At 35.4% G+C, this 24,557-nt stretch overlaps 2 protein-coding genes across 2 annotated transcripts in view; one reads left to right on the forward strand and one right to left on the reverse strand.

The window, feature by feature from the left end:
* The window catches only part of TRIM37 (tripartite motif containing 37), a 120,248-nt gene extending 108,383 nt beyond the window's left edge, over positions 1 to 11,865 (forward strand). Inside the window, exon 25 of the mRNA XM_081115921.1 lies at positions 11,831 to 11,865. Coding sequence (XP_080972047.1) covers positions 11,831 to 11,837 — 7 coding nt within the window. The 3' untranslated portion in view covers positions 11,838 to 11,865. The remainder of the gene's footprint in view (positions 1 to 11,830) is intronic.
* PPM1E (protein phosphatase, Mg2+/Mn2+ dependent 1E) overlaps positions 1 to 24,557 on the reverse strand; it is an 85,280-nt gene that overhangs the window by 46,460 nt on the left and 14,263 nt on the right. The window lies entirely within an intron of this gene.

Consider the following 24,557-nt stretch of genomic DNA (forward strand, 5'->3'; position numbering starts at 1 on the left):
TAAAGGGTAAACTGCAAAGAAACTGTACTTGATAGCTAACTAGAAAAAAGTTTTTAACTTTTCTGATTAGGGTAAAATGACTGATTATTCAAAATAATTTTCATGTATTCACATAAATTTTGTCACGTTCACAGTGTTGATCTTGCTGTTTAATAAAAATCATTCTTTTAACTGCTTTTCTTCACTTTTCTCTCTCAATATATTCCATTCTCTTGAGTAACAACATCATTACTTCAATTACTTAATAATACATTTGCCAGTACTAAATTACATACAATAAAAAAGTAATAGATAATTAGCAAAAAGATAATAAAATATCAATATGGCTTTTATTTGGACTTCATTATGGTGCTAAGAGATAGTTTCTCCATGGGATAGCCCTAAAGGAACTTAAAATTAGCTACATAAGAATTAAGGTAAATTTGACAAAATTATATTGATATATAATAAATTTCTTTCAGGTTTATTTCTCTAAGGAGGTCTTCAGTGATAAGATTACTGGAACAGAAGACAAAAGGCCCCCAAACACCTTCACTTAGCATATCTGGCCCATCCTGTCTCTCTGCCTTCAACCTATTCCTTCCATTCACCCTTTGCTCCAGCCATAACTATGTGTTACGTTGTTTTATACTAATACAAACTTACAAATGCCATTTCCTCAGCTTGGACCACCCTTTCTTCTTCATTTAGTCAACAACCCTTATTAGGCTCTAAAAAACTCATTTAAAGCATTAACTGCTTCAGGAAGCATCCTTTGACTCCTTCCTTTCCAGTTGCATACTTTCACAGTAGCATCTTTTTCATTTATTGCACTATAATTATTGATTTACTCATATATTTTCACTAGTCTGCAAGATCCTTGAGGGTGAAACAGCATATTCAACTTTATTCTCTTTCTCGGCTCTTAGAATAGTCTAGGCCTCAATTAATGATTGTTGAGTGGTCTTGAAATTATTTCAAATTCAAGTAAAAGGTGTGATAATAATATCATTTCTGGGTTTTATGACTCATTATAGATCTGTGGTACTTTGCTATTCCTTAATGTCTACTGAAAATACACAATAATAATATATTTTATTTGGGAGATTCTGCCTTTTAAATATCTGAAGGAGAAAAGCCTATGTAACAGAATGCTTTACTCTGATTTTTACAGCAAATAAGAGATAAATACAATATCCAAGTCACTCATTTAATCAGTCATGTTTTAATTGTTCATAAATATAGATTCAGCTATAATAATCTAAGGCCTCTTCCTACCAGTGTTCAATAAAAATTGAACAACTTAGAAGTAGCCCTAGGCAGAGAGATGAGGTGGCATGTGTGTCTATGGGTGTACACGTAATAGGCAGGGTAATTTGTTAAGATCTGAATTTGCATTTTGTTCTCCATTTATCTTTTTCCTTTCCCCCATCCTAAAAAGGTAACCAGGTGTTAGAGTTCCATTATTTATGGAAGATCTGAGTTACTGAGTAAAAAATTGTAAGTTACTCGTGGATAACCTGCTTTCTGACTTTCATTTTTGGAAGCTTGAAGTAAAGGCAAAGCCTTTGAGAGGTGTCAGGGAGCCTGGGAAAGAGCCTCCTAAACCTAATAACTTCCCCAGACTGGAAAAGGTTCAGCAATATCAGGCATAGTCAACCTGAATACTACTTCTTGGCTGTGCTTCAAGGAAATGGCAAGACTATAGAGAACGGCTATGTGGGGTACGTTTGGAGGCCACACTCTAGGTCCTGGGGACTCATTCAGCATAGACTCTCATGCACAAGCTTGGCCAAAAAGCAGTCAAGTCATCTTACTTTAAGAAACACATGGACTTATTTTATTTAGTAAGGTTATCAGTCGTGACCATGATAAACTGCAAACAAGTGGGTTGGGAGAGAGTGAAGTGGGCCAGGGAAGGAAGGGAGGGAGGGAAGGGAGCCTCACTCTTCACGTGCTCCCACAATGCCTGGAATGAATACCTGTCTTACCAGGTTGGGCAGTTCAAAGTCAGATTTAATTTAATTTATGGGAAATAAAATAATTTTGTATTTCTTGCATATATGAATTTGTGGTATAAGTAATCCACCTAACACAGTAATATGGATCTGTACATTTCTAATATACTTTAATATACATTTTCATTGTTCATTATTGTTATTTGTGCTTCACAACCCCTTATAGCAGAATAACTGAAATGGTTGCATTTTGAAAGTCTAAAAAGTTTTTCTTTGGAAACAAAACAATGATGGCTTTATGGCAGAATGGATTATGGCTATCAATAAGGAGTTTATCATCATAAGAAACATAACATGGCAAGATAAATTTATAATTTGGGTTCAGGGACTGCAAACAAAACATCTGAAGAAATGGAAGAGAAAAAGCAATCTCATTTAGTTTTCCCTAGAAAGGCCTATAGACAGACAGAGAATGATGACTCCTTTCAGAAATGCTTCACATCCCACATGCTAGACTAAATGAATATATTTTATTAAAAAACAAAACAAAAACAGTGAAGGATCCCTAGCATCCTTAAATCCACCCATATGAGGCTTAGCTGGGAAAGATAACTATCAGATTCAGGAAGGGCAAGCATAGGACTAAGGGAGGGCTTGTAGGGTCCTTCAACTTGGATCGATTGTGCTTAGTTTTAAAAAACCTTTAAACAAATATGGCCAATAAACATGACAAACAGGGTGGTGGGCATACGGATGTTTGCCTTGTTATTTTTCAGTGCCAATCTATATTTTTGGAATATTTCAAAATTAAAATGTAGCATAAGCATATATCTTAATATCTACCTGACTATAAACTTTCTCTAATACAGTTTAGAATCAGGATAGTTTGATACAGAGCCTAGTCATCACTGTGCTCAGTAAGTGTTTGTATAGAACTTAAAGGGTAATGGAAAACCTGATTATCTGGTTCATTATTCACTCCTTTCCAAAAAAAGCATCTTCAGCCAAATAAAAAAAAGAACAAACAAAAATGGAGATAACAAGAGATGTTCACTGGTGTAAAATGTATAAGTTTCCATTTTATATAGTCTGCAATTTTGTTTGATTTTTTTGGTTTGTTTTGTTTTTTAATCCTCACTTGAGGATCTTTTTTCCATTGCTTTTCAGGGAGAGTGGAAGGGGGAGAGAGAGAAAAACATCAATGTGAGAGAGACACATTGACTGGTTACCTCCTGTACATGCTCCAACCAGGCCCAGGGATGAAGCCTGCAACTGAGGTACGTGCTCTGGGCAGGAACGGAACCCAGGACCCTTCAGTCCATGGGCCGGCATTCTAACCACTGAGCATACCGGCTAGGGCTAGTCTGCAATTCTGAATTAAGACACTCTCATTAAAATAAAACATATATATCCATTTGTACAGAGGCTTGATTGATTTGTTCATTTAAAATTTATTTAATTTCAATCATGTAACAGACTCTATGTTAAGCACTAAGAATACAGAGGTGAACAAGAAAAGATACCTGTTCTTAAGGAGCTCACAATTTAAAGAATCCTGACAAAAAATTAACATAAAATGTGATAAATATAAAAAGGAATGTCCAAGGTGATATGGAATCACTCAGTGAGTACTGGAGAGAATGGTAATTCTATCTGAAAAAGCTGGGAAATGTTTCAGAGATAAGGTAACATTTGAGGTGGGACTTGAGTAATGAGTAACAGATCAACAGAAAAAAACAGATAGGATCATATGTTTCAGGCAGAAATGAAAAAATATGTATGTATACAGTCGGTCCTCATTATTCATACTCAGTATTTGCAAATCCACCTAGTCATTAAAATTTATTTGTAACCCTAAAGTTAGTACTACTTTCACAGTCATTCATGGACATACACAAAGTGACAAAAAAATGTGAGTTGCCTGAAGCACACATTCCCAGCTGAAATCAAGCAAGGCAATACTCATTCTGCCTTCCTGGTTTAGCTCTCATACTATAAACAAGTGTCCTTTTCACAGTCTATTTAGTGCTATGTTTTTCATATTTTTGTGCTTATTGTTGGTGATTTTGCTGCTTAAAATAGTCCTAAAGCATAATGCTGAAGTGCTGTCTAGTGTTCCCAAGCACAAGAAGGTTGTGATATGCCTTACGGAGAAAATCCATATATTTAATAACCTTCATTCAGACATGAGTTATAGTGCTGTTGGCTTTGAGTTCAATGTTATGAAATCAACAATAGATATTAAATAAGATATCTTTAAGCATTAACACACATAAAACAAGGTTGTATTGATTAGTTGATGAAAATGTGACCAGAGGCTCATAGGAACCTAACTCCGTGTTTCCCCTAGGAAACACGATTCATTAATCACCACTTCAGTGTTTGTGGTGACTTTATGGAACATAACTACTGTGAATAATGAGAATCAGTTCTGTGTGTGTACATGGGTGTGTATTTCCTAGTTAATGAAATATTTCTTTGAATAAAATTTACTTATAGAAACCACTGACTATTTTGATTAGATATACACAGGGTAGTGCCTTGTCTTGAATAAGTAACAAATAGTTATAATAATGAAGATAACTGACAACTTATAGTGCATACTCAATCTTTAAATTCCTTAGTAGCATGGTATTATGAAGTATTATGAGGTTTCTAGTAGGGACAACAAGGCCTCACATAAAGATAGCTAATGTACTTGTTGCAACCACTTAAGAGAAGGAATAGAAATTTACAGAAGCGGATGTGGCATAATTTTACTGATTTGGTTATTTCTACAAGGTATTATTGTGATAACAACAAACATAGTATGGTAAAAACTGTGCAGTAGAAAAAATTCAAAGATGATTTTTAAAGGTTTCCCCAATCAGTTAACAGAATTGAACCGTACTTTCCAAAAGTGACTCCAATTAGACTCCAATTAGGAAAAAAACATAGTAGATCCCACACATAGATTACAGTGAAAAAGCAGGCAGTATCCTTAAACAGACATGTTAACCTTTATAGAAAAGTATAATAAGCAAGTTGTACTATTTAATACTTTATGAAGACTTTTTTAACATTAACATTTCCTATAATTATGATTCCAATAACTCTGAAGTACATAATTCAAAAATTCACATTTTCTTTCATTAGAATAGAGAAAATGAAAAACTAAAGTGAACCTAAAAGAACATATAGACAGTAAGTCATGACTGAGAATGATGTCAAATCCATATCTGTTTAAAAATGCTACATTTTTAACTTCATAATGCAACCTTTTCCATCTTTGCTGAATGGCTGTACCTCTTAAATTATCTTTAATGGTCTAACAATGAAAAGTTGTATATTGTACATTTTAATATCCATTTGTAGTTTGAAAAGATAGTTTTCAGAAGCTGATAAGACTGACAATGCTAATAGATAAAAGTCTTATGACAATTTCAAATTCTATTAAAAACAGAAATGATAAAAATCATTGTTTAAAAAGAAGAGGTCAGAACAAAAAATCAATATTCCATAATGCAAGAAAAATCAGTAGAAGTTTAGAAGTTTTCATTGTATGTATAGCTAGTAATTATAAAACCAGTTCCATGGATATCACTTATTTATAGATAATGCTTAAATTTGTATCTCCAGTCACACTTCTTCTGAATTTCAGGATCTCATATCCAACCATAAATATTCAGTAATTCCACTTGGATAGGTGCCACAATCTTAATGTGTCTGAAACCAGCCTTCTTCATCTTAGTAAATGGCAATTCCATTCTTCCAATTGCTCAAGCGAAAATTTTTGGACTTATTCTTGACTCTTCCTTTTTCATATACCACTTAAACAAATCCTATTGGTTTTTTCCTTCAAAGTATGTCCAGAACTTGACCACTTCTCACTGCTTCCAAGATTACCTCCTTAAACCATCATCATTTCTCACTTGGACAACTGCATCAGCCTATTAAGTGCTCTCCCTTTTTCTACCTTTTTTCTTCATACCCTAGTTTCCACTCAGCACCCAGAGTGATTCATCAAAAATGTAAATTAAGCCTGGCTGGGTAGCTCAGTTAGTTAGTTATGCCAAGGTTGTGGGTTTGATCTCCAGTCAGGGCACATAAAAGAGAAGCACCCAATAAATGCATAAGTAAGTGGAACAACAAAGCGATATTTTTCCCTCCCTCCCTCCCTCCTTCCCTCCCTCCCTCCCTCCCCTCTCTCTCTCCCCCTTTTTTAAACTAAATTAAATTTTTATTTATTTTTTTTATATGTTGTTTTCTGTGTTTTGTTTTTTTCATTTCAGAGAGAGGAAGGGAGAGGAAGAAAGAGACAGAAACATCAATGAAAAGAGTCATTGATCTGCTGCCTTCTACACACCCCCAACTGGGGATCGAGCCTGCAACCCAGGCACGTTCCCTGACGAGGAATTGAATCTCAATCTCCTGGATCATAGGTCAATGCTCAACAGCCTAGCTATGCCGGCCGGGTTTTTAAAAAGTTATTTATTTTCAAAGAGAGGAGAGGAGAGAGGTTGAGCATCAACCTATGATCCAGGAGATCGAGGTTTGATTCCTGGTCAGGGCACATGCCCAGGTTGTGGGCTCGATCCCAAGTAGGGGGCGTGCAGAAGGCAGCTGATCAATGACTCTCTCATCATTGATGTTTCTCTCTCTCTCTCCCCCTCTCCCTTCCTCTCTCTGCAATCAATAAAGACTTTTTTTTTAATCAATAAATTTTTTTAAATGTACATCAGATCATTTTCTTCCTCAGCTCAAAGCCCTTTATTGCCTTATCTTATTCAGGGAAAAATTCAAAATACTGACCGTGGTTTATAAGGGCCTACTTGATTTAATTCACTGCCACCTCTCTGACCTTGTCTTATATTTTCTTTCTTTCTCTTCACTCCAAGTCATACAGAGCTCTCTGTTTTTCCTCAAACATGCCAAGCACTCTATTACCTCACTGTCTGCACTTTTTGATTCCTCTGCCTAAAAAGATTTTCATCCAGATCTCTACATTACTCACTTCCTCACTGATTTCAGATCTCTACTTAACCTTATCAGAGTGTCAGGCATTCCCTGTCCACCTTATTAAAAACACAGCAAACTCTCCATGCACCCTGACCTCCTCATTTTCTAGTCCCTTATCCTCTATTTTTTCTCACAGCATTGATCAAAACCATCTGACTGAAGTATTTAGTATTTATTTTCTTTTCTGGCCAGTGTGGCTCAGTTGGTTGAGCGCTGTCCCGTGCACCGAAAGGTCACTGGTTTGATCCCCAGTCAGGGCACATGCCCAGGTTGCAGGTGCGTCCCTAGGTCGGGGTGTATAGGGGAGGCAGCCGATCAATGTTTTCTCTCCCTCCCTCCCCCCTCTCTCTCTCCTTCCCTCTCCCTTCCCTCTCTCTTCAAAATCAGTAAAAACATATTTTAAAAAAATATTTAGAAAATAGTATGCCATTCCTTTCTATTGCCTTTGTGAATCTGGTACCTATTTTCGGATTCTCTGTGCTTAAAGCAGGGAAAAATAGTTCATTTCTCAGAAAGGTGGTTGAAAAGGCAGAGCTATATGTTGCTTAAATGTGAAGTCATGCAATACTCATGAAGAGCTAGAGTAAAATCACTGAGAATTTTTACATTTCTTTTGAGACTAAGTAAGGTCAAAATATATAACCACATTGGGTGGGAAGTATGAACTGAAAGCTGGGTTGAAAGTAAGTGACTATGAGAGAATCTTATGTCCCCTGAGACAGGGTCTTCTTATTGTCTTTATGATAGGGAATGAAGATTGTACGTTTTAGTTCAAATATGAGTTCAGGTAATAAGACCAGGACTTTCTCACAACTTTGCAGTGCTTTGGAAGCTACCTCTGACACTTCTGACTTAAACAGATAAGAATACTATAGAGATATACGTATGGCATGTAGAGAGAGTTAAGTATTTGCTGAAGTACATACTAAATTACTATCAATTATTAAAAATCTAAAATTATATATTGAATAATTTGTTAATGCATGTTTTTATTCAGAATAATATATTTGTCCAAAATTAGAGCAATATATTTGGTCATTTAAATCACGAATGGGAAAATATTAAAATTTTTAAAACAGCCCTAGCCGGTTTGGCTCAGTGGTTAGAACATCGGCCCTCAGACTGAAGGGTCCTGGGTTCGATTCTGGGCAAGAGCACGTACCTTAGTTGTAGGCTCAATCCCCACCCCAGTCTGGGGCGTGTGCAGGAGGCAACCAATCGATGTGTCCCTCTCACATCAATGTGTCTCTCGCTCTTGTGCTCTCCCTCCCCCACTCTCTCTGAGAAACAATGGAAAAAATCCTCAGAAGAGGATTTAAAAAAAAATTTTTTTTAAACAAAATACAAATTCCATATAACCACAGTAGAGAAAGAAATTCCATGACTCTATGCTAAGAGTTTCATTTTAGTGTTTAACTTTAGATGTCTAAACTGCTTATAAAAAGTGTGTACAATAGTTTATTTAAAACTAATATGAATAAATAGCACAGTAGAAAATTTCCATAAAATGTTTGCAAAATCTGTTAGGTTGTTATTGCCTTTACTCATTATATAAAGGCCATGAGAGGCATGGTCAGCAAAGAATATCAGAAATTAATATTTTCTTGCCAAAACCTTAGACATGCTGTTAAATAATAAATGCTCAAGGCTGAAGTTTGCTTCATAGCTAACAAGAAACTGAATGAACATAACATTAACTAAATCTTAAGTACATGCCAAAATCATTATTTATTTTCCTGTATCCAACTTCCTAACACAAGGCTGCTCCATGCTTTTTTTAACTTGTTTTAAATTATACAGTAATCCCCGTTATCTGCAGTTTCACTTTCTGAGACTTCAGTTACCCATGGTCAACCACAGCCCGAAAATATTAAATGGAAAATTCCAGAAATAAACAATTCATTAAATTACAGGCCATTCTGAATAGCGTGATGAAATCTTGCACCTCCTGCCCCATCCCACCAGAGAAATGAATCATCTCTTTGTCCAGTGTATCCATACTGTACAGTATAGGTACTGGCCTGTTAGCCACTTAGTAGCCCTCTCAGTTATCAGATCAGTTATATTTTGAGAGAGAGAGACCACATTTACAGAACTCTTTTTTTTTTTCTTCTTCTTTTTTTAAAAATATATCTTTATTGATTTCAGAGAGGGGAAGAGACAGAGATAGAAACATCAGTGATGAGAGAGCCATTGGTCGGCTGCAGCCCGCAACCCGGGCATGTGCCCTGACCGGGAATCGAACCCAGATCTCTTGGATCCTAGGTTGATGTTCAACCGCTGAGCCAAGCCCGGCCGGCACATTTACAGAACTCTTACTGCAGTATATTGTTAAATTGTTTTATTTCATTATTTGTTATTATTGCTAATCTCTTACTGTTCCTAATTTATAAATTAAACTTTATCATAGATAGGTATAAAAAAAAATAGTATACTTGGTGGGGCAAAAATAGGTTTACAGTTTTGATTATGAGAAAGTTTATTCTTGTATTATTATTTATTAATTATTGTATTATTTTCCATATGAAAAACTGTAAACCTACTTTTGCCTCACCCTGTGTATAGAGTTCAGTACTATCTGTGGTTCCAGGCATCCACTGGGTGTCTTGGAACACATCCCATCAGATGTGTTCTAAGGGGGAACACTATTTAACACTAAATGCAGACACCATTCTAGAAACTGAATGATGGTCAGATAATCCCTTATCCAAAGCTCTTGGGGTTACACTATTAATGGAATCTTAAATCATTTGTCTACTAACCTCCAAGACCAATTTTTTCTAAAATGACAAATATAAGAAACTAAAAATGCCACTGAATTAGTGAGTATTCAGGCAGTCTAAGGGATGTCACTGAATTTATAGTATTTAAAGTTTAAAAAATATGGATTATGGTTCTATCACTTTCAAACCCATCTACCTGTCAATTTTATAATATAGACTAGGTAGTATCTAGAGGACTGATAAAGATTTTAAATAGGTCAGCATAAGCCCAGCCGGGTGACTCGGTTGTTGAATGTCATCCTGTAGACCAAAAAGGTTGGGTGGGGGCTCACTTCCCGGTCAGTTTCGACCCCCAGTTGAGGTTCGTACAGGAGGCAGCCAATTGATGTTTCTCTCGAGCATCGATGCTTTTTTATTTCCTCTCTCTCTCTCCCCTTTCCTCCCTCCCTCCCTCTCTCTAAAATCAAAGCAAAATATCCTCAGGTGAGGATTAAATAAATAAATAAATAAATAAATAGATCAGCACAGTCTATTACTACTGCAAGAAAACCTCCTTAGTATATAAAAACCATACAGACAATAACTAACAAAGTCTTTATACATTAAGGATAATAAGTTACATTGACAAGCTGAAACTAATTTCTCTCTTGCAATCTAAAATGATAGCAAGCAATAATTGTTATCATATAATTAGATGAAATGTATCTTTAATGTACTCTCCTCCTTCAATATAGCTTATCTTTGAGGTTCTGCTAAATCTTAGTTGCCATAACAACCTGAGTAAACCCTTTATTGCTTCAGACATCTGTAGCTATTTATAAATGCAACAGCTGGATCTGTCCAGCTAACTTTCTTTTATAAGACACTAAAGCAGTTCATTTGCTCCAAAAAAACTTGAGAAAAATGACAGGGACCATTAAAAGTAAAACTATAAACTATATAGAATAAATCAGAAAATGGAAAATTACTGCATTTTCACTGCATTATTTCCTGAAGAAATATTATGTTAACACAAAACTTTCTAAACTATCAACCATTTTCTGAATTGAAATATACTTAGATATGTTAAATGAACTTCTTCTCTCCGTAATTAAAAAATGCAAGACAATACACAAATAAGTAAACACTAGCATTTACATAAAACAACATATATCAGCAGCTAAGGCAACATAAATTAATTTAGAAAAATAGGATAACTGAATCCTTTTTCTTTTCCAAATGACTGTAATGGTTCCATTAAAATGACTAATAATAATTAGGCTGGAGAAATGTCTATCTTCACTGATATGAGTTTTTGAGTATACATGATTTAAAAACAAAAGATTGCCCAGCTGGCCTGCCTCAGTGGTTGAGCATCAGCCTATGAACCTGGAGGTCGTGGTTCAATTCCTAGTCAGGGCACATGCCTGGGTTAGGGACTTGATCCCTAGTAGGAGATGTGCAGGAGGCAGCTGATCAATGACTCTCTCTCATTGATGTTTCTCTCTCTCTCTCTCTTCCTCCCTTCCTCTCTCAGAAATCAATAAAAACATTAAAAATTAAATAAAAATAAAAAGTTTATTCTGCAGCATGTAGCAGTCGATTAGAAACTTCTTAGAGAGGATCTGTGCCCATGCTAGAGTCTCAGAAAGGTGTTAGCTCAATAGGTCACCCAGATTAAGACTACTATAGTTAGGACAACCTACTGTTTATACCCACACACAAAAAAGTTTTAAATTATGTATAAATAAATTTATTGACTGATAATCATTACATCCATTTTTACCCTGGATTGAGATTTTCACTATGTGCTCATTTCCTTTCAACCCCTTTTCTCTAACTATAATTCATGTTTTAAAAGCATATATATGTAGTAATATCTTATACATCAGTATATTTGGGAATAGTCTATAATTTGTATGAAAATTAAATTTCACACCTTGTTTATACTTAATTTTATAATAATTGTTTTATAATAATTTAAAAATGTACAAAAGACAATTTCCTAAGGAAAAAAATTAAGAACCAAACAACAGGCAATTCAAATAGCAGTGGCAATGTTATTTCCAAATTTCAAAGGATTGACTACAGATGCATAAGAACCATTCTCCTATATTCGTTACTATTGTACTTTGATATAAAGCATATCCAATTATTAAATGAGGTCTTTTCCCTTTCACCTAAATCTTTCAGAGAATAGCATCATCACAACCCTAAGAAACCATTCCTGTGCCTGGAATTTCAAGTAAGTCTTCCTTTCCTACAAGTACCCACATGGTTATTTTCCCATTACTTTTGTATTTCCCTTCTTGCCCATTCCAGATTCCTTGAACAAGTTATCAGAGACGCTTACATGACAGGAATATGCTCATTTCAGCTTCTCTTCAATTAGATACAATTTTCTTGTGTAACAGAAATGAGGATAAGAATTTATTTTTATATTTTGCATTTACAGTTTAAAAAGTGCTCACATAAAACTGTATTATCTGATGGATATATAATGCTTTGACATAGGTAAGAGAGAGATTCCTCTCATTTTTAAAATCAGGAAAAAATGAGGCTAGAAGAGTTTGCTGCAGGTCAAATAAGAAGAGCAAGAATAATCAGAACTCCGCTCTCCTGACACTCCTTTTTCACAGCACTCTGCTGCCTCACTATTTTATAAGTGACAAGGAGGAGAAAGTGGGGCAACTGACTTTGGCAGCCTGCAGTTGTTACAGACCCTGAACAACACAATCAATTACAATCTACATTCTCCAACATCAAGTCCTGGCAGTTCGGTGGATCTGTTTGATATCAGCTTTTGTTATCAACCATAGGCTTAAACTTATGCTTGTTATAATTAGAATCCCCCCCGTCCCCCCAAAAGTCCATCATATTCCAGAAAAGAACCATGAATTAGATACAACTTTTCACATTTCCTATTCATGGCCAATCAGTGTTTAAAATATGAATTATCTTAATTCAAAGAGCAAGTTTACAGATTCCTATGGGCTACACCTTTAGGAATGTGAGAACACACTCTATTTTTAGGAAACACTTAAGCCTAGTATAAAGCCAGAACAGAAAGGGGATATAAACTGGCTCCATCTCTGATATTCTTCCTACCAGCTAACAATATAGCAAATTGTTCTAACCATAACTATTAGTTAAACCCGTAACAAAATCAGAAAAAGGCTCATATTCTCTCATTTGAAGACAGAGATTTGGGATTCTCTTTCCAAAAAAATCGTATGTTTCAACTGTACTTTTAAGTAAACAACCCACACTGCTACTCATGTTTTATAATGCCTGCTCCTATTTACATATTTATCTCATTCTGTGACGTTTCAGTGCCTTCTTTCTTTGATCTATTTTCCACTTTTTGGTGTTGTTACTAGCTTACCTCCATTATTATATCTTTCTATCCATTACTCCTCAGTAAGCCTCATCTCTGTTTGGGCTGTCTTTGTTTTCTGCTTGCCAGCTTCCTTCCTGACACTGCCACCTCAATTCCCACTTAAAGCCTTGACTTTTTCAACCGCTTATGCTTTAAAATGATCTCTTACTTTTCCCATAATCTCCTTTCAAAATCTCATTACCTTGATGCATCTCAGTCAGGTATTAGAAAAGCTAGTTGATTAAACTAGTTCATACTAAAAGGTGCATAACTCTTGAATAACTGGTGTCATTTCAGACAGAATGGGAGAGAAATTGGGAAAGGACAGTTTTCGGGCAATTCAGCCCACTACTCTCCTTGCTTCTAGCAAAGAATAATGAAGTTAGTAAGCCCAGGAAAATCCTTTCACCAATCTGTCGACTCATAAAAATAAGTTCCCTTCATTATTGAAGAGGACTTCAATATTACTCTATTTTCAACACTTCTACTACTTTCCTTGGGCCCTCATATTTGCTCTTCAATGAAGGGATTCCATTTCTATTACATTGGTAAAGTGCCTGCCCTGCCCTAAGCTAAGTTAAACCAAACATCTGAAGTATGTATATCTAAACAAAAATGTGTGATTATTCTGGTCTCTGAGTGGCACTCATTGAAAAAGGGGGTTGAATGTAGGAATCTTTTAATTAAAATCAAACAGCTTCTTTTTGGTGTGGCTTAGTGGTTACAGCATCATCCTGTGTACTGAAGGGTCTCAGGTTTGATTCCTAGTCAAAGGCTCATACCTGGGTTGCAGGTTCAATCCCTGGCCCCTGGGGCGAGTGCGGGAGGCAACCGATGCATGTGTCTCTCTCACATCAATGTTTCTCTCTCTCTCTCTCTCTCTGAAAATCCATGGAAAAAATACCCTTGGGTGAGGATTAACAACAACAAATACTCCTTGAAAGGAACAGCATTAACAAAGCTATCACTAAGTTAAAGGGAGAGAAAGCCCATAGTCTCCTTCTGGGTATCTCCAGAACATGTGCTTCTTTTCAATTATTAACTGTATTTTAAAGAATAAGGCAGTAGTAGTCTGACAAAAACTGTGTCATGGGGATCAAAATCAGGTCAGCATACTATCATATGCTAATTCTACAGAGATCCAAAGCAATGTATATTCTCCAGATAAAAATCTTCGTTTACACAAGTAACAAATTACATGAAATGTTGAACAGTGCCATCAATTTAGGTTTCAGTGTCCCTATATGTTGTGTTTAAGACTGCTGGATATACAGGCACTCAATTATAACGTCTCAACCATAATTTCCAGTTAACACTGATTTTAAGGAATTTAAAACAATATTCATATATTATCACTATCCTTCTAACAAATTAAATATAATTAGGTAATGGTAGAAGGGTAGTTTTTATTTTCCTACTAAGAATTCTGAAGTTGAGGATAAAGTTTTAAGTGATTTACTCAAGAATTCAATGGTAATAACTTTAAAAGGGAAAAGAGGAATGTGTATGGACTTATTTCATTGAGCATCCACATGTAATAAGCTAGAATATTTCTGTACTATAAGAAGTATTTCTGATCACTTGTATAATTTATTCCTTAAAACAACCTGTGTCACATAACTGCACAGCTCAAGGGTGCACCATTCACATCTTGGTCTAAGCTGGTGGCAAGCAAACAGGCCCAACACCTGTTTTTGTAAGTGAAATTTTATTAGAATATAACCACACCCATTTGTTTACATATTGCCAATGGCTATTTTTGTGCTACAACAGTAAGGTTGAGCAGCTGTATCAGATACCATATGGCCTGCAAAGCCTGAAATATTTACTATCTCGCCCTTTACAGGAAAAAAAAAAAAAAAAAAGCTAGTCCCTGGAATAATGCAGTAGAGCCTACACAGCGGCCCTGAAACAATCTACTAAAGGAGGTATTATCCACATTTTACATAAAAAAAACAATACTCAATAATATTAAGTAATGTGTCTAAGGTCATGTAGCTTTTAAGTGACAGTCAACTTTCAAATCCAGCTCTTTCCACTGAATCACATAAGACCATGTCACTGGGGGGCAGTAATAACACCTCCCATAGCTGTTCTTATAAGTCTCAAATATTAGTTGTTATTAATATTATTACAGAGTAAAACTCAAACACTTATATAGTTTGGCCTTATATTCATTCTTCTTTATCCTTTCACAAAATTGGGGCTTTAACCATGTATGCCTCTATATTTACCAATCCCTCAAAAAATGAGTAACTCACACTCCTATTCCCAACATCACCGATCTATCCAAATATTCCTCCTTTTCTAGAATCAACTTAAATGCCACATTCTTAGTGATACCTTCTCTGATTTTCTAATCAGTCTTTATTGCTCTTTCCTATGTTCCGCTACAGCATATTACTGTGAAGTCTTTGGTGTCTGTTTCTTTCTATTTTCTGTTATTTACTGGTCTATTTCTCCCACTGTATTTTACCTTTTTTTTTTTTTTAATCCTCACCCGAGGATATTTTTTCCATTGCTTTTCAGAGAGAGAGAAAGAGAGAGGGAGAGAGAAACATCAATGTGAGAGAGATACATAGATTGGTTGTCTCCCCATGCGCCCCTACCAGGGCTGGGGATCAAGCCTGCAACTGAGGTACATGCCCTTGGCCAGAATAGAACCCGGGACCCTTCAGTCCAAGGGCTGACGCTCTAATCACTGAGCAAAACTGGCCAGGGCTACATTATTTAAAAGACTATTTCTTATTCACCTATATATCCAGCTCAACATCCCCCTGCCCCAAGTGTCTATCAAAGTTCCTTACATATTGTAAATATACACAGAATTGGAGTCCCTGATATTGTACACCTAATTCTGCTCTATGTTCCAATCGGTTGCTTATTACACCAGACTAGGTTGCGTCCAGATAATCTGTCTGCTGCTCAAAAAGACAAGAGGAAAGCTAAGAAACTCTTCTAAATGAAATATGCACAGAAATTTCAGCTTCTACCATGTTCAGTATGTATTCAATACTGTAAATGTGAACTCCTCTCTATAATTCAGTAATTTTTCTTTAAAAGATTAAAGATTTCATCAGGTTTACCAATAGAATTTATTTCCTCATTTAATCTTTAAACCAAATTGTTCATACTCAAATCCTCTCACAATAAACACAATGTTCCAACTCAGATGTTGGCGGCAGAATGTGTTCACAATGAACAACAACCCCTACTATCCTGGCAGGAATTAAAGGATTAACTAATTACAGTAGTCTCCTATATCTATTTTTACTGAGATAAGGAACAATCTGTGTATATATAAAAAATCAAATGGCCCAGAAAGACATCTTAGGATTTTTCCACAAATATGGAAGTCCCACTAAGTCAACTTAAATTGGACTTTTCTCCACCATGTGCACAATTTTTCTATGATAGAGAAATGCCAGCATATGAGGTTTTCATGAGAAAGAGGCTAAAAAATAAAAATCCCATTGGACAAGTTAGCCAAGACAAAAATATTTTGAATAAGATAGAGATTTCATATGGACCTAGTTTGACAAAAAGATAGAGATACATAAACAAAATAGAAATCTCTGTCACTAAAGAGCTTGTGTTTTATTTGGAGAAGATAAAATAAACACATGAAATAACTTGAGAATAATAATGAACATCATGTCTTATAGGCAGTGATTCAAAATATTTCTCTCCTTTCACTCCTGTATCACAAAGTATTATGACTACTACCCTAAAAAAACCATGCAGCATTATTTGGTCCTTAAGATTGAGCCACAGAAATTGAAGGGAAGAAGATTATTTTTCATTTTTCATGAATTGCATTCCACTTGCTTCTGAAAGGACTTGAGGAAATCTGCAGAGTAAATCTGTGCTATTTATGGTTAAAACAAAATATATTCCCTCAAACAGAGTAGAAAAATAAATAAATCACCTGAGGTGAGCAGATTACATTTGGACTAAAAATATGAAACTTCACAATCTCCTACCATTTTATTACAACAATGTAAAACTAATATCAAACATATATTTTGCTATGAATTTGGCATCATAAACATGCTGAACAGATTATATTAGAAATCTTCATTTTTAGGGCTTTAGAGACTAAAAAAATAAAATTCTGAGACACTTGTCCTGCCTTTATCTTTAGTCCGTCATTTTTTTTCTCTTTTTAATATGTCTTTATTGACTTCAGAGAGAGGAAGGGAGAGGGAGAGAGAGAGACAGAAACATCAGTGATGACAGAGTCACTGACTGGCTGCCTCCTGCTCGCCCCCTATTGGGGATCAAGCCTGCAACCTGGGCATGTGCCCTGACTGGGAATCGAACCTCGATCTACTGGATCACAGGTCGATGCTCAACCGCTGAGCCACGCAGGCTAGGCAAATGCTAAAATTTATATTTCAAAAGGCAGAGTTCTATTTTATGTTACTATAGATACATTATTTCTACTACTTTTTTCCTAATTAACTAAAAATACTTCATATCTTCCATTTCAGGCAAATAGAATACTAATTTACATTGAAAAAACCCCTCTTAACATAAGTCACCTAAAAATGCTGGCTAAACTATGAAAATCATCTTGAGATAAATAAACATTAATTCACAAAACATATGAAGCAAGCCACTGTGATTAAGGGTCAGCAGAAATACTAAACATGAGACTCTGACCTACAAAGACAGTGGACTTACTTGCTACAGAATAACATTTAAAGAAACAAGAAAGTCTATAAAAATATGACTAAGAAACAAGATTCTATTCAATGAGCAGACCGATTTGAAAAGGAACCTAATAGCATTTCTAGAAACTGGCCATATAATAAAATTAGAAATTTGGTCGACAGGTTAAATAACAGGGTAGATGAACCTGAAGTGAGAATTCATAGTTTGAACTAAAAGAGAGATCTGAAGAATTTACTGAGAGGCAAAATTAAGACATAAAAGAGATGATATGAACAGAAAAGAAGGAAAGAGTAAAAAGGTTTAATATATCTAATAGAGCTCCAGAAGAAGAAAACAGACAGAATAATCAAGAGGCAATATTTGAAGAAACAATGGTTAAGAATTTTTTAAGCCTGAAGAAAATCAGATTCTCAGATTCAGGAAGCCCAACAAATCACAAGCATAGGAAATAAAAAGAAAACCACCCTAAATATTGTTGTGAAACTGGAAAACACCAAAGGCAAAGAAAATATTTTAGGAGCCACAGGAGAGAAAAGACAGATACCTGATAAACAGACTGACAACTGATTTCTCAATAGCAGCAATAAAACTCAGAAGACAAAGGAATAATAATTGAAAAAAAAGCTAAAAGAAAATAACAATCAACCTGGAGTTGAAATATATAGGAGCCTGGCCGGCATGGCTCAGCAGCTGAACATCGACCTATGATCCAGGAGATCGAGGTTCGATTTCCAGTCAAGGCACATGCCCCGATTGCGGTACGAGAGATAGCCAATCAATGACTGTCTCTCACTGATCTTTCTTTCTTTCTTTCTTTCTTTCTTTCTTTCTTTCTTTCTTTCTTTCTTTCTTTCTTTCTTTCTTTCTTTCTTTCTTTCTTTCTTTTTCTTTCTTTCTTTCTTTCTTTCTCTCCTCTCTCTCTCTCTCTCTCTCTCTCTCTTTCTTCTTCTTCTTCTTCTTCCTCTTCTTCTTCTTCTTCTTCTTCTTCTTCCTCTTCTTCTTCTTCTTCTTCTTCTTCTTCTCCTTCTTCTTCTTCTTCTTCTTCTCTCTCTCTCTCTCTCTCTCTCTCCTCTCTCTCCCCCTCCCTCTCTCTCCCTCTCCCTCACTTTGAAATCAATAAAGACATACTTTAAAAAAATGATCTTTAAAGTGTGGAAGCAAATAATGACGTGTTCAAACAAATAAAAACTGTTAATATTCATGACTAAGAGGCTGTCTTTAAATGAACTCCTAAAGTATGTACTTTAGGAAGAAGGAAATCTCAAAAAATTAAGAATAGAACTCCCATATGATCCAGCAATTTGACTTCTGGGCATTTATCTGAATGAAATTAAAACACTACTCAAAAAAGTTATGCATCCCCATGTTCACTGCAACAGGATTTAGAATAGCCAAGACATGGTAGTAACTTGTGTCCATTGATGGGTCAATTAGTGAAGAAAATGTGGTATATGTACAATGGAATATTATTCAGTCACCAAAAAAGGAAGGAGATCTTGCCATTTGGGACAACATGGATGGATCTTGAAGGCATTGTGCTAAGTGAAATAAGTCAGACAGATACCATATCATCTCACTTATATGTGGAATCTAAAAACAAAAAATCAAACTTATGGTTGCCAGAGGCATGGGGTGGGGGTGGGGGCAAAATGGGAAAAGAGGGTCAAAAGGTACAAATTTCCAGTTATAAAATAAGTCATGGGGATGTAATGTACAACATGGTGACTATGGTTACTAATACTGTATTGTACATTTTAAAGTGGTTAAAAAAATAGATCTAAAGAGTTCTCATCACAAGAAAAAAATTTTAACTGTGTGTGCTGATGGATGTTAACCAGACTTATTGTGCTGATCATTTTGTGACATATATACAAATATCTACTAATTATGTTATACATATGTTATATGTCAATTATATCTCAATTTAAAAAAACAACACCTGGCTACTTCAAAACAGTGTGATACATGCTGTATAGAACACCCATAATCTTGGGTAGCAGAAGTGGAGGTTTGGGGTGACAGTAGTGAGGGAAGATACCTAACTAAAGTCTGAGAACTAGGTTACTTGATAAATTTAGAATATGAGATTTCGATGAACTATACTACTTATTGAATATCTGAAATAGGCATCAGGGTTCTTGTCGGTCACATCAGGAGAAGGCAATGGGTTAGGACCACAAGTACTATGCAAAAGGTCACATCTGTAAGTCATCTAAGTAGAAGGAATAAGGATAAGATGCCTTTTGTTCAGACGGCAGGTAGATGTCAAGTTAGCAAGAAAAGCACCACAGGGTGAGCTGATTCTTCTGATACAACATCTTACTTTGAGACAGAAAGGACAGCTATTGACTTTCGCAGTTTTGGGATTAGCTCAGAGACACATATCATGAAAGCAGTGTAAACTTAACCTTCTAGAGAGAAGAATGTAAGCAGGAAAGCAACTAGAAGGCAGAGGAATGAAGACTGGAACTGAGGTGGCTGCAATAAGAATGCAGAGAGAATCTGAGACACATTTCAAAAAGTGACAATGAAATTGGGAAATAACTAAATAGAGGTGGGGATGGGAAAGCATGAGATGACTCTGAATCTTTAGAAATTCTAGAGGTGCTATTTGATGAAAAAAGAGGCAGAATCTTGATTTGAGTGTAATGAAATGAAAAGTGACCATGCTTCCTATGTTCTCTTGGAAATACGGGCTTGAGCTCCAGTAAGAGTATGAGACTGGAGCTGTATGTTTATCACCATAAGAAACAGAAAAGTTCAGTTGCTTTTACTAGGTTGTCTTTCAGTTCAAAACAGATGTACATTGTATGTTAGGTTTAATAGTCCATTCATGTGGTCTGTCATTATGAAAATTTTCAATTTTGAGAATATGAAGGCAACATAGATGAAGTATCTTTTAGGATTAATTCAGCTGATCTGGCTGTTTAGGTGAATTGGCCGAAAGTAAGTTCATCAAATATCATTTTATCTAAAGGCCAATTCACTGAATTCACCTAAACTTTTTAGTTGATAGGATTTGCCTTTCATAATAGTATTTAAAAAGAATGTTCACCCTAGTAGGTTTGGCTCAGTGGTTAGAGTGTCGGACCGCAACCGAAGGACGCCGGGTTTGATTACCGGTCAAGGGAACGTATCTCAGTTGCAGGCTCAATCCCTGACCCGGTTCGGGAGGTCAGGGCAACTGCAGGAGGCAACCAATCAATGTGTCTCTCTCACATCAGTGTTTCTCTCTTTCTCTCTTTCCCTCCCTTCCTCCCTCCCATCTACTCTCTCTAAAAAAAAAAAAAATCAATGGAAAAAATATCCTCCGGTGAGGGGGATAAAAAGAATGTTCAGTTTGTTTGCCTTAACTCCCTGCTACTGTTGCCAGAGACTGAGGCAAAGAAAGGACGAGGTCCAGGACTAAAGCCTCTGAGCACGAACACTGATCAGCTACCTCTGAAAAGAAACACGCTGAGGGAATTGCCATTTGGTGGAATGGACTGCTGCTGCTTCTTCCCTCACAATTCCATGTGAATCCTTCTTGAAGCTACATCTTCATGAAAGAGAACTATTCTACCAGGCTGAAGACGCTCATTCTTCTGTCTAGGGCATACAAATAGCTCCAGTTGCCTTGTTAATCTTGAGGAAATAGTCTCTTTGGATGAAAATCAAGGAAAGAAAGACTTTATGCAGTTTGATGTGCTGAAAGACTGCAAAAATAGAACCCTGGAACAAGAGTTTGTATAAAGAACTGGCATTTCCATGCTTGAAAGAAAACTGTTGTCTCCGAACATGACAGAAGCCATTTTTTTCTCAGACTACTGGCACTTCAAAATTAGTTTCTTTTTAACCATCATTTTATTCTTCTAATTGTGACTTTCCTCTTCATACTTCAGACTACAGCAGTGATTATGATTTGAAGATAACTTTTTCAAATAATAAACACATTTAATAATTCTACAATTGAAATAGCTACTAACAGCTGAATATCAATTAAATATACATTATATAGGACTTAGATGTCTTGAACAGAAATGCTATTGTGTTTATTCTCCCCCAAATACTAAAATTTACATCTTTAAGATCTCAGGAAATTTTCATTTATATTTGAGTATTAAAGATTTTTAATTCATTTTCCATTTTCATTTTTATTGCAGCATTTATTCATTGAGTGAAACAATTTCTGTAGTGGTTAGGTATGCTCCCTAAATAAATCCTTTGGAATGGCAAACACTGTATACAATTGGGAATAATATAAAATGAGTAGTTCATGGGCCCCAAGAATAATGAATTATTAAATATACAGAGAAAAGTCAGTTTTTAGATTCCCATTTTTAAAAAACAAATTTTGGGCCAATAATGCATTAGTACTTAACAAGTCATGTGTATTCCAAGAACTTCTCCACAAAATAGCTAACCTAATAGAGTCTACTACTATAGAAATCTTGCCATCTTAACTGTTAATATTTTATCTAGGAGCCAGTGGAGTTTTGGAGTCACACAGTTCTGTATACCATTTTAGCTATTTATTAGTTGTACAACTTTGGGCAAGATGTCAAAATTTTCTGATCCTTGAATCCCTTATCTAATACAATTTGTGAGAAAATTAAATACAACTACACACACAAAGTATTTGGCACTTTGCCTGACTCAGTCAGAAGTATCAGATGCTATTGTTATATTAAATGAGCCAACCACCACCACAACACACACACTCCAGAATTCCCCAAATCAAAATTATATAACTAGTCTCTAGTTGGTTTTAAATATATGTTTGGAAGAAATACTTCCAGAAATTTATCTAAGGAAATTATTCAACAGAAGATGAATAGCTTAGGCACAAAGATTACATTATGTATAGCCTGTAAATGGAACATTAGGCAACAAAAAAATAATTTGGAAATCTATATAGTGATATGGAAAGTGTGTATCATATATTCATATATTAAGTGAAAAGATGAAACATATAATTACTGTATTATGACTGCAACTCTATAAAATTTATGTGTTTGTGGAGGGGGGACTAGAAGGGAATACACAAAATAGTGAAGTTGTTTAAGAGTGGTAGAATTGCCCGGCTAGGCGTAGCTCAGTGGTTGAGCATCGACCTATGATCCAGAAATAGCCCTTCAATTTCCGTTGAGGGCACATGCCCAGGCTGAGGGCTCAATCCCCAGTAGGGAGCGTGCAGGAGCCAGCCAATCAATGATGAATCTCTAATCATTGATGTTTCTATCTCTCCGTCTCCCTCTCCCTCTCTCTTCCTCTCTCTGAAATCAATAAAGATATATTTTTTAAAAATAGTATCTATCTCATAGAATTGTTTTCAAGATTAAACATATGTTTTGCTCATCAGATTAGCAAAAATCGAGGTTGGAAATACCTAGTGTTAACACAATGGGGAAATCTTTTCTCTCATAAACTGCTGGAAGTAGTACAAACTGCTATACACTTTCTGAAAAGTCTTTTTAAAAAATATATATATTGATTTCAGAGAGAGGAAAGGAGAGGGAGAGAGAGAGAGAGATAGAAAAATCAATGATGAGAAAGTCATTGATTGGCTGCCTCCTGCATGGCCCCCACTGGGGATCGAGCCAGCAACCCAGGCATATGCCCAGACTAGGAATTGAACCGTGATCTCCTGGATCATTAGGTCGATGCTCAACCGCTGACCCATGCCGGCTGGGTGAAAAATAATTTAGTAAAAATAATACAAAATAATATTGCTCTGGATCTATTTCTAGGCAATGAGGAAGAACTGCTTGCTGGGTAGAAATGAAAGAACCTTTGGAGACAAAGTGACCTTATTATAGAGTTTGTTATTGCTGGGGTGGAGATTTCTAGAAGTAGCCACGTACTAGATTGTAGGAAGAAAAAATTTTAAGTGAACCAAAAAAATATAGTGATGGCATTTTGACCTGAGGCTAGGAAAGTTGGGAAGCACTCAAAAATAGTTGTAAAATTATACAATTATATAGATTGTAGCAGTGCGCTTTTTAAAAGGCAAAAACAACTAAGAGGACTTTGACTCCACTTGGAGCAATCCTAGCTCAGGTTTTCAAAGGATATTTATAGAAGATGAGTATAGAAAAGTGACACAAACATTTAAGTGTGTCAGAAAAGCTAAAACCCAGAATTTACAGATGTGGGGAATATGCTAAAGATAATTTTAAAATTTTACAATTATATTCAGAAATAAGAATAAGGAGGGTATATGCCTACTTACTATTAACAGCTCCTATTAATTGCTATGTATTTCTTACCATAAATATGCATAAGCATATATTCATTTATTCATCAAGTACTTACTGAAAACCTACTATGTACTAAACATTCAGTATTTTAGGTATTGAGGATAGGATGGTGAGCAAAACAGTTCCTGCCGTCATGGAGCTTATATTCTAGTAAGAAACTCTATAGAGAATATCTGATTATAGAATAATTCCCTTGTATAGTAAATTAAAATTCTATTTATTTGAGAAATAGGACATTATTTCGGCAGTTATTCAATGCCTATGTACTCTTCTAAAGGTACTTGCTAGGCACCCCTCTTGACTATGCTTGACTCCTCCTAGCCATCAAGTAAAATGGTACTATAGTAGCACAATCAAATCCTCAATTTATATTTTTTTTAAATTAAATATTTAGAATAAGTATGATACTGGTATAAAATTTAGAAAATACAAAACTTTTGTTCATAAAAAACGATGTTCATTCTTTTTCCACTATTAACAAAATATAGCTCAAAAGACAGAAGTTCAAGAAATCTTTTCCCATATAAAATTACAGTGATCCTTTCTTTAAGAGTTCCACAGATAATTCAATGTTCATGCTATTTTTCAATTTACTAGATTATAAATTTGCATTAAAAATAAACAT

Source organism: Miniopterus schreibersii (genome assembly GCF_964146895.1).
Source record: "Miniopterus schreibersii genome assembly, chromosome: 16".
Classification (NCBI taxonomy): Eukaryota; Metazoa; Chordata; class Mammalia; order Chiroptera; family Miniopteridae; genus Miniopterus; species Miniopterus schreibersii.